Genomic DNA, 11,753 nt, shown 5'->3' on the forward strand with positions numbered 1-11,753 from the left:
TCTTTGTGGAATTGAGTGCCCAAGAGGTGCAGGAAACTAAGTAAATTTACTGGTTTTGTATGGAAAAATTAGAGACATGACTGATCGAAATTACATGCGTTCTGTGAATTTCCACGTCCTGGTAGATTATTATACCAGCAGGTGATACATCTTTAAATCGTGCTTTTAACCAACGAAAAAGAAAATCCAAATGATTCATGGATATGAACCACAAACTACATACATTGCCTGCCAAAAAAAGTTACACATCCAATCCCTTTGCATGTTTCTTTACATGCCCACACAAACACAATTAACACGAAACACAAACAAGAACTATCAATGCGATGCATGCTGATCTCCAAGCAGAGAAGATTGGTATCATAATCCTGTTAACCATTGGTATCATAATGCTGTTAACCTTTGGTAACATCCATCTCATGTTTTTCTGAGCTTCAAGATGTACATGAAGAGTTCCAGAACGATGACAAAAGAAGCGCTGCAGGACCCATTTGTAATCCCCAACAGGCTCACTGAAGGAGTTTATCAGCCAATTTTCAGAAAATCACTTTGAGTCCACAACAAATGGCCTACTCTCTCACTGTTAGTTCTGTCAAGGTGAAGAAAATCATCAAAAGTTATAAAGCTATTGTCCAACACATTCCAACTGCAATGTTAAATCCTTGATTCCAGCTTCGTACAGTACATGTGACACCTGTGCCTTTGCAGAAGCCTTATCAATGTCTGTTGAAACATGAAGATGGAGAGTCCCCACTACTTCTGAGTTGGTGAAGCTCCATACATGCAAGTTTCGAATGCCAGAAATCCCCCGTATCTTCCTAACATCAATAAGAGCTTTTCTCATATCCTGCTCATGTGCTCTGGGAACTCTTTGGAGCAAGATTTCTGCTGAGTTTCTCAGCAATGGGATAACTGAAGATATAATCAAGACAGAAATAAATATCGAGCAGGCAGGATCAGCAACAAGCCATCCCTTGTACTTAATCAAGAGAGTTGATATAACAACTCCGACACTTCCCAAGGTGTCAGCCAAAACATGCAAAAATATTCCTTCCATGTTGTGGTCAATGTGGTGGTGCTGATGCTTAGCTGTTTTTTCTCCATCAGTTGACAGTTCTTTCAGCTGAAAACCTGCCCCTCGAATGTGAGATTCCGCCACTTTATTGCCTTCAGAAGAATGAGTATGCTGGTGGGCATGGTCATGGTGTTCGTGCTGGCAGGAGTGGTCATGGTGTTCGTGCTGGCGGGCGTAATCGTGCTGATCGTGCTGGTGACTGTGGCCATGGTGGTCGTGCTGGTGACTGTGGCCAATGTGGTCGTGCTGGTGACTCTGGCCAATGTGGTCGTGCTGGTGACTCTGGCCATAGTGGTTGTGCTGGTGACTCTGGCCATGGTGGTCGTGCTGGTGACTGTGTCCATGGTGGTCGTGCTGGTGACTGTGGCCATTGTGATCATGGCACTCATTGCTCCCGAAATTGTGGTCTTTAGAATCGATATAACTGCCATGTTGGTGTTCATGATGGTCATCATGGCCGGAACATGAATTTTCATGGCATTCAATGGAAATAGGTATAGACTCCTCATGCTTCCCATGACCTCCATGATCGTGTCCAACAGATTCATGCGAATGCTGGTGATGGTGGGAGTGGGAACATGATCCAGATCCACCATGAGCATGATGATGCTCCTCGTGAAAGAAGACTAAGCCAACCACATTGACAAGAAGACCTCCAATTGAAACAACTAATAAACTGCTAGTTGATATCTCCTGAGGGTCCAAAATCCTCTCAAACGACTCCAACACTATTAATGCTCCAACCAACACCAGGAAAACAGCATTAGTATATCCTGAAAGAACCTCAAATCTCCCACGACCATAATTAAACTGATGATTCGCAGGCAAACGTGAAATATACGAAGCATATAGCCCAATTGCCAGGGCAGCACAATCAAACAACATGTGACAGGCATCTGATATCAGCCCTAGACTATTACTCATGAACCCAGCAGCAAATTCCACAAACATGTATGCAGTATTGATCAGAAGGAAAAGTGCAATCTTGCGAGACTTCCTCTCACTCAAAATGTGTCTAATAGGCTTCATAATGGCAGTAGTAAATGATTCAGAAGAGTCCATCCCCAGTTCAAGATAATTTGAGTAATAAGGATCCAATTCCCTAACAGCAACATATAGTAACAAACCACAGAGCAAAAGTCCCCAAAGTGATAGTTCAGGAAAATAAAACAACTCCAAAACAAGAGTGCATAAAAATGTAACCAAATACTCTTTCCGGAAATCTTTAGAACTCACTGACTTGTCATCACCATAGCTTTCACTCAGAAGCACCCCAAAAACAACAGTGTTTGCCAGAGGCCAAGCCAAATTTCCAATGGAAACTCCATCTCCCTCAGCTTCAAACATGAAAACACTAACAACAGCAGGAATGAAAAGCACTACAGTTGTAAAGAACAAAGAAATTAAACGAACCCTCTTCCGACCTAATTGCCTAATTGTCCCCCAATTCATCGAAACACGCTCGTAACACCCCAAAAACCCAGATAGAAATGGAAGCAACATTGGCCAAATTCTAACACAATCCACTCTTGGAAACACCGAAAGTCCCAAACTTTCAACCGACTTAGCAGAAAATGGGAAGCATTCAATCCGATCCCAACTCAAAGATAACAAAAGCAGCCCAGAAAACAGAGCGAGGAACCCACGAACCTTGGAGGACCGATTCCGATCGCCACCGAGATTCGAGTCCCGGCCCTCGGCCAGGAACCGTGCGGCAACGTTTCCGGACAATTCAGCGAGGATCATGGCGGCGGCGCCGCAATATCGAAGCGCCTGAAAACGAAGCAAGAAGACGACGGCGAGAAGAATCGATTTGGCGACCAAGAGTCTGTGCTGGGATTGAGTGATCAGGGTGAAAGAGAAGATGGGTTGGTTTTGCTTTTGGTGAAACGGGTCTTTGGAAGAAGAGGAGGAGGAGGAGGTGAAGAGGGAGCAAGAGAGGGTTAGCAGGAAAGAGAGAAGAGAGACAAGGAAAGAGAAGGGGAAGAGAGAGAAAGAAGGGGAGGAGCGAAGAAACGGAAGGAGGGAATAGAGGGAGCGAAGAGAGAGAAGGAGGAAGAAGAGAAATGAAAGAGAGGACTTGCTGTTGTTGTTGGGGTTGAATGGTTTGGGGTTGAGAGAAGAGAGGCGATGTTTGGTCGGAGTTGCGATTGGGGTTGAAGACGATGAGAAGGGGTAAACAGGGTATTGTCTAGACGTGGTGGGTGTGGTGGGGAAAGCGGTGGGTGTAGCGGCGAAGGTGGTGGGGCGTTGAGGGAGTGAGAGGCGGTGAGGCCTGTGCTGGTGGTGGTGGTGGTTGTGGTCGTGATCGGCCATGTTTGCTGGTTGCTGGTTGGAGATGGTTTGGTTGGGGCCTCTGGAGGTTTGAGTTTAAGGACGTTGAGACTTTTCCAAAGGTCAGTGACGGTCGGATGGATCCGAATAGAGTCTCTCAGACCCAGCAAAGGGTCCGAGGAAGGAGAGACTTTTCTCGGCGGGGTCTATGGAGTGACGAGTCCGTTGAACCCAACTTGCATTTCATCTATGGGTATGGATGCTGATGACCGTTGGATTGAATTTTTTTCCTATTATTTCCCATTTGATGGTCCATTGCTTCTGGAGAGTCTATATGCTACAGTTTGCCTTCTGGTTGGGGCATTTGATTTGACCGGACAACCGGGGATGACACAATAACTGCTCATTTGGGATTGATTCCTCCCATAACAGTTCGTTTGGGATTGTTTCTCTAGAAATCACTTATGTTCATTAGCGTTTTTAGCAAGAATATTTCATTATAAAGATGTTAAAATTTTCATAATAAATCTAAGTGCAGTACTTTCTCAGAAAGTGCTTCTACGACTCAAAAACATTTCTAAACTTTATCAGGCATTGTCAAAAGTAGTTTTGATTGTCATAAAACACTTTTAACTCTTTCACAAACATTCTCATATCCTAAAGTTCAAATTCTCATGACATATTGGTCGTGTGTGTGAGAAAAATCCCATCTCGAGCCTTTACATTTAAAAACAGTGCATTTACCCACATTTCATAAAATCTAAACCATTCAACTAATCCAATGCTTATGAGAATGCCGTCTACAATAAGTTTATTTCCTTTTTATATAAAACTGACGACGTTACTTGTATCTTCCTCCTCCCTCTCAACTCGCACACTCATCTTCTTTCTCATGTCGTCCTCACTCCTATTTTTGTTACAATATGAACAAATTTTGGCTAATAATCTTGTTTTCCTTCCATCAGTATTAATTATGATTTGTTAAAAAGCCTAAAATAGCTAGAATACATCCATTTCTTTAAATAAATAAATAACCTTAATTTGAGAAATTAAAAAATCTTCCAATCTGCAAGTTGTTGTAGTCATCGAGAAAAGCCCAAAGTTATTGCAAGTTGTTAATCTAAAAGTTGTAGTCTAGTCATCGAGAAAAGCCCAAATTGATCAGGAAAATACCCAATTGATTTCAGTTTAATTTTCTTCAATGCTGGGGTTACAATAACCATCTTCAATTGATACACATTAAAGCAGAAGAAGAACCAAAAGGAAAAAAAGAAAGAAAGACCAGAATACAAAGACACAGGAAGAATTGAGAGAGACATGGGTAGGATGAGGATGGAGATGGAGATGGAGATGGAGATGGATGAACTGTTACCGTCAGTTTTGAAAGAAAGTTATAAATATATCAAATGGATGATGTGCACACTCTCAAGCACTGGATCATTTCGATGGTCTAGATTTTATGAAATGCGGATAAATGCATAATCTCTAAATGCAGAGGTTCGGGATATCCTCTAGAAAATAATAAGTAACTAGCTAATGACTTCTTTCTTCAATGCTGGAGTTACAATAACCATCTTCAATTGATACACATTAAAGCAGAAGAAGAAACCAAAAGAAAAAAGAAAGAAAGAAAGACCAGAATACAAAGACAGAGGAAGAATTAAGAGAGACATGGGTAGGATGAGGATGGAGATGGAGATGGATGAACTATTACCGTCAATTTTGAAAGAAAATTATAAATATATCAAATGGATGATGTGCACACTCTCAAGCACTGGATCATTTCGATGGTCTAGATTTTATGAAATGTGAATAAATGCACAATTTCTAAATGCAGAGGTTCGGGATACCCTTTAGAAAATAATAAGTAACTAGCTAATGACTTCTTTCTTCAATTAGGCGCTCTAATTCTTTTTGGCCCCTTTTGGTTCATGAGAAATGAGGCTTAAGGATGAGAAATCAATTGTTTTTCCATGTTTGGTAAATCCATGCATGGAAAACGGTTGTCTTAGAGCATTTCTACCCATTTGCCATGGCAAAAGGCAAGAGGAGGCAATGACTTTTACTATTCATGTAAATAGTGCTAGCCCTTGCAAAAGGCTTGTTGTGTTTCCACTCATTGTCATGATAAAGGGCAAATACTATTCACTTTAATTAATTAATTTTTTTACTTAAACGATTAATTTGGATAAGATGTTCGATTATCACATGTCAATATTTATTATAAATTCACATAACATATTTCAGATAAGATTTTCGGTTGCCACATATCCATATTTATTATAAAATTCACATCTCAAATTTCAGATAAGATTCTCGGTTGCCACGTGTCAATATTTATTATAAAATACAAATATCAGATTTTAGATAAGATTTTCACCCTCTTAAAATTACGCCACGTGTCATCTCTATATTCTAAATCCCTATATAAAACAAGAGCCTCAACTCAGACTTCTCACACCATATCCTCTCTATCCTTTCATTTCTCAGATTTTAGAAAACACATTCCACTCTCAATGTCTTACACGAGGAGGTGCTTGGAGAGGCAATAGAGAGAAATTTAAGAAAGAAGACACAAACGAGCTGAAGTAGAAAGGGATGAGGAAGGAGATGATGATCAAGTTGCCATGGCAGTGGGTATGCTCCATCTATCAAGCCAAGGCTGCCACCGTGATTCACAAGTCAGCCATGGACAGACATAGGCATTCTTAGGGTAAGAATCTTTTGTAAGATTATTTTATCCCAAATTCGGGGAATCCAACGGCTAATGTGATGTTGTTGAATCGTGGAGCGGCGTCTCATTCAACACAACGGTCGGCCTTGTGGGAATAATTTTGAATTTCGAACAATTTTTCACTACCTCCCAACATTGGTGATTGTTGAAAGATTTTTTGCCTTGGCCAATGGCATCGAACCACATTTGTGCTTGCATAATCTATAAAAATAAAAAATTGGAAATGCAAGAAAATTTCAAGAAAAAAAAGGACATTATATTTAATAAAACGGCAATTACAAATAATTTACCTCGTTGGTAAGATTTTCGCTGCTTCGAAAGTTGTCCCTCGCTTGTACCAACACATCTCTCTATTCCTTAACTCTTTATTCAAAATTTTCCACTACAAACCAAAGTCATTTTTGTACAAGCGGAACTTGATCTTTCACAAAATTTGGCATGAAATTTTCTCCACGAGGCTTTTCCACAACATATTCGAAACCAAAAGCATTTCTTGCTACTATAGCTAGCATCAATGCAAATGGCAATGGCATCATCAAAATTTCATTTTTGTTGCTTCATAATCACTACCCTCCTCCTCTTCATCCTCTTTCCTCTCCTCTCAAATGCATCATCGTCAAGAAACCGCAACACAGAAACATCATTTGAGTTTCTTGCCCATCTTAAGGGGTGTCAAAATGTGACAAAGTTGAAGGCATCCAAAACCTCAAAAGCTACCTTCAAAAATTTGGTTACTTGAATGGCCAGTCAAACAATGATGCTAATTTTGACGACGAATTGGAGTCAGCCATCAAAACTTACCAAATCACTTACAACATCGAGGCCACTGGAACGTTGGATGGTGAAACTGTATCAAGTATGATGCTGCCTCGATGTGGTGTGTCAGATATCATCAATGGCACCACCTCCATGATATCATCAGGAAAGAAACTGCACATGCACCAGCACGCAGCACCAGCCTCACCACTACGACGGAGGACTCACAGTTTCTCAATATTCTTACTTCCCAGGAAACCCAAAATGGCCAGCGTCTAAGACTTTAAGTATCGCCTCACCTATGCTTTTCTTCAAGGCTACCCAGTTGAGGCCATGGAGCCAGTTAGACGTGCATTTAAAACATGGGCCAACAGCACAATGTTCAGGTTCACTCAGGTCAAAAGCTATCCGAGAATAGATCTGAAGATCAGTTTTCAGAGGCGTAATCATGGAGATGGCTATCCGTTTGATGGCCCAGGCGGGACCCTAGCCCATGCATTTACACCAAGAGATGTGTCATTCTCTGGTCTCATCCTTCTCTCTTCACAATAACTCTCCTACTCATCATCCTCCTTTCTCTCCTCTCTCCCATCCCATGCAACGTCGTCACAAATGAACCCACCAAAAAAAAAAAAAAAAAAAAAAATTACATCATCACCCACCATTCTTCCAATGATGATGCTTTTGACAACATCTTAGAGTTAGAGTCAGTCAGCCATCAAAACCTACCAGCTCAATTACCAGCCAGTACCTGGAACATTAGACGCCAAAACCGTATAAAAAATTATGCTCATGAGGTGTGGGCTTTGCATGAAACTGGACACTTGCGCATATAGCTCTGTTGAAGGAGCTGTCATGTTCCCTTCTTCCGTTCCATCCGCACTGGATATACCGAGAATTTGCATGCGGATAACTTGTTGCAACACTTGTCTTGATGATCGAGAAGAACGCTCAAATATGGGCCTTCTCTAGATACTTTTGGTTGTGGGTTGAAGAAGAAAACCTGGCATTGCCTATGACTAATGTGGACATAAAGCCCAACATTTCTTTTATGCGACCTCCTCTATATATATACTATATAATAATAATAATAACTAGTTGGTAAAAGAAATATATATCTAAGTTTTTATTTTTTAGGATCTTACACGGATGCTAATACTATGACTCGAATCTAGGGCCTTTCCTTAGAGGAGCATTTGCTCCAAACCATTATACTAGTGGGTTATTTGCCTAATTTTTTATTTTTTAGTTTAATATGGAAAAGGTAAATTTTATTATCAAAGAGCATCATAAAGTTTTTTTTAATTTTATAAAAAGCATTCCTCTAGCTAGCTAGCATATATGTGATAGTAATTAGAGCAGTAAAGAGATAGCATGCTAATAAAAGGTAATTTTTTAATTTTTTTTAAAAAAAAAAAAAAAAAAACCTTTGGGAGCTTGAAGAGCAAGTTAAGATAGGGTAAAAAACTCTGGTTTCAAACTTTCATCGCTAATGCCATGTCTACCCAATTAATTTCCTAACAAAAGATGGCTAGAATTTTTGGTTCCAAATTAATGGCTTTAATGGCAAGAACTGCAACTCTTGTGTGAGGCGAATGGAGATGTTGAAAAAAGAAAAAAATTTATATAATTCCAACAAGCTTCGATTCGAGTCACCCTAAGGCCTCCCCTTTCTTTTTTTTTTTTTTTTTCCCACTGTTTTCTCATCTCTGCATTAATCTTGACATCTATTCCATTTCGTGATTCAACAAACAATTTTATTTTGGTGCCGTCAATGAAGGAGTTTGGAGGCTATTGAAGGAACGTGCAATTGCATTTGATAATTCATAGAGATCAGAATTTCTTGTGCAAAGCTTCATGATTAGCGTATCAACCAGTATGTGCTTACATTTTTTCGAATACGTATATATGTGTGTGTGATCGTCAAGTTCTTGTTTTTGTTTTTGTTACGCTATATATATTTTATATGATAAAGTGATTGATAATTCCTTGTTTGTTTTTTTTGGGTCAAAAGTATTTTCAAATACTCATATGATACATCAAATTAGGTTTTAAAGAAAGAAAACATAAAAGGTGATGTTTTGATGATTAGAGGAGTTGAACTGCATTTTGACCTCTTTTTGAACACACAAGTATATATATCAATTCAGTAAAAAAGTAGGCCATTTTGATTGACGTACAGTCGCAAAGAAAACACAATAATCGAAATGAAGAAGCTTTGATTGGATTGACGAAAAGAACAACATGAGAACCATGTGTATATACTAATAATATGACGATGAGGTGATCATGAAAGAGAAAGGCACTAATTCTATTATTAATTTCAGCACTTCACGTAACTTATGTTAGAGGTGGTTGCGGTTCGGTAATCATGAATTTTTGTCCAAATTGCAAACTGACTGATTATTTGCGGTATGGTGATTTTTGAAACCACAAACAGACGGCTTTTTGCGGTCGGTTACCATGAATTAGCAGTTTAAAACCGCAAGTTCTTTTTTTGTCATAAAAATCCAATCTTCCACATTTTAGGCCTAGTTTTGATGCTTCTTTTGAATCGTTTTGAGTTCAAGCATACTTTAACCCAAAAATATAAATTCACAACCTCAACTTCTCAAGCATATATAAATTCACAACCTTCTCAACTTCTCAAGCATTCACAACAACCTAAAGAAAATTAAAGTTACAATTCCAAGCATTCCAATTAAAGTTAAACTTCTCAAGCATTCACAACCTCAACTTCTCAAACATTCCAATTCCAAATCCTTTCAAGTTACAAACCAAAAGGAAAATGCAATGCAAAATGAATTAAAGTTACAACCCAAAGGAAAAATTCAATTCAAAGTTAATTAAAGTTACAAACTAAAAGGAAATGCAATGCACAAATGTTACAAACTCAAGTGTTGGTGGTGGTGAGTGGATTTGAAGGACCCCGTTGTGTTGTTTGAGCATCAATGCTATCTACAAATAAAACAACATAAGTTTAGTATATTTTATTATAAGAAGAAGCATAAATAACATAAGCATAAATAAACTAATTACTTACAAGATAAGTGGTCTTGTTATACAACGGCTACGATTAAACAATAAAATGCAATTTTTAAAAAATATAGTCACGGTTTGCGATAACCGCAAGTTGTGAAAATCAAATACTGCAACCGCAAGGTTCGGTTCTTCATACCGCAAATGCGGTTTGATTTCCCGCGATTGTGGTTCCATTGCGGTTAAATGTCGGTTGGTTTTTGGAGTTTTTGGGTCTAAAATGCCACCCCTAACTTATATCTTAGGCATAAATTTCCATTCAAGACAAGAAATAATTAGCATTTTTGAAAAAAGAAAATCAAAATTGAGTTAAATGTGAGTTAGGTTAGTTGGTGAAGGTAGTGTGTCCATTCTTCTATGCTCAAATTCGATTTCCCACCTTGTATATCAGAGTATAATTTAGAATATCACTTTATGAATAAAAACCGATCACACTTCACCTAATTAATAAAAATGTATAAAAGTCATTCAAAATATCAAACAGATATTTGTCCAAAATACATGTACTACTTTGATGGATGGATAGGTATCATAAGATGGAATATATATAGAGATTGTGTTGTGAATCGAAGGAATATCCAAGCAATTGTGCGCACTCATGTCCCGATGTTGCTTTGCATACGTGTGTCAACTCAACTACACTGTCCCCTCTTGGAATTATATATATATATATATTCTCAAATTAGAGAATAAAGGGTATTTTCCACGTGCACTTGACTCTTAGTTACTAAAGAATTCTGGGTGTGATCAGTGGCGGAGATAGAAGCTAATATGTAAGGTTTGGGGTCCAGTACTATAAATTTAAGATTATTTAGAGTTATATTTTAACTAATATTGTAATTGATGCTTAAGAAATAATCTGGGTGTGATCAAGTTGTACCACCACATAGTCCTACTAGTTCACATATTATGTAATTAAAGCACACGTGTTATAACAGAAGTAGACGTAAACGTGAACGACATCTGACCATGGCACACAAGAATTTCTAGCTAGGCCCTGGTGGTGTGTTGACGGTTTGTTTAAATTGTCTTAAAACATCTTTCACTATACAAATCACTAGCTAGTGGCGGTATCCATAAAGATGTTAAAGTGGTATCCATCGTAGCAAGGCACCCAAATGAAAAGCTATAAACAACTCCTCCAGCACCGACGAAGCTCCATATACTCACTGCCAATGATGGCCATCTGTCCATTCCGAGACCATTTATTCATCAGCTGGGCTTATCTAATTTTGATTTTTTCTTTCTTTCTTAGTTTCTTCATACGTAGCAGCCATCCTCGTCAGCTAGCACTGGAAAAACTCTGGTTCTCTCTATCTGTATTTTTATAAGAAGATGAACATGTGTGTCTGTGTGTGAACTGTGTGTCTGCGTATGTCGGTTGTGTGTCCATGTGTGTCATATGCATGCTTTTCCCTTCAACCGTAACGCATGCTCATCAATCTGTCTCTTTGTACAAGTAATCTCTAAACGTAACGCATACAAACCGCACTCAAACTTTTTCTTTGCTTTTTCTTGCATTACTTGCGGATTTGGACAGAAAAAATATATCAAACAACTCGTAACAGACTGATCCGAGAACCAACTAGTTTGCCAAAAGAAATGAAAGGAAAATGAAAACCGTACATTAAAAATGGCAAAAGTTGCATGATCATTAATGGAGTTTGGCCCGGTCAAAAGTGGTGGTTTGGTGCGTAGGATAAAGATGCTACTTTCTTATCGTCATGGGGTCTTATCTTGTGGGATGGTGCTTATCAATATCTTTGATTGAATCTGAATAATATGGAAATAATTATGTGTATACGACTCGATAATTCAAATTCATAATCTAATTCAAATTCATAATCTAACAACATAAGCAAAAGCATTTCATAT

General features: G+C 38.6%; 1 protein-coding gene and 1 pseudogene across 1 annotated transcript; one reads left to right on the forward strand and one right to left on the reverse strand.

Moving 5' to 3' along the window:
• Positions 1-99: 99 nt before the first annotated feature.
• Positions 100-3,744, reverse strand: LOC117621203 (zinc transporter 5). The gene has a single exon (XM_034351546.1). It carries the CDS (start codon positions 3,389-3,391, stop codon positions 626-628), a length of 2,766 nt encoding a protein of 921 aa, XP_034207437.1. The 5' UTR covers positions 3,392-3,744; the 3' UTR covers positions 100-625.
• Positions 3,745-6,609: 2,865 nt separating this feature from the next.
• Positions 6,610-7,391, forward strand: LOC117622005 (annotated as a pseudogene).
• The last annotated feature ends 4,362 nt before the right edge of the window (positions 7,392-11,753 follow it).

Source organism: Prunus dulcis, chromosome 3, assembly GCF_902201215.1.
Source record: "Prunus dulcis chromosome 3, ALMONDv2, whole genome shotgun sequence".
Taxonomy (NCBI): Eukaryota; Viridiplantae; Streptophyta; class Magnoliopsida; order Rosales; family Rosaceae; genus Prunus; species Prunus dulcis.

What these genes read in the sequence shown, in the direction of transcription:
- LOC117621203 (XM_034351546.1), bottom strand. Translation starts at nt 3,391, where the DNA reads ATGGCCGATCACGACCACAACCACCACCACCACCAGCACAGGCCTCAC.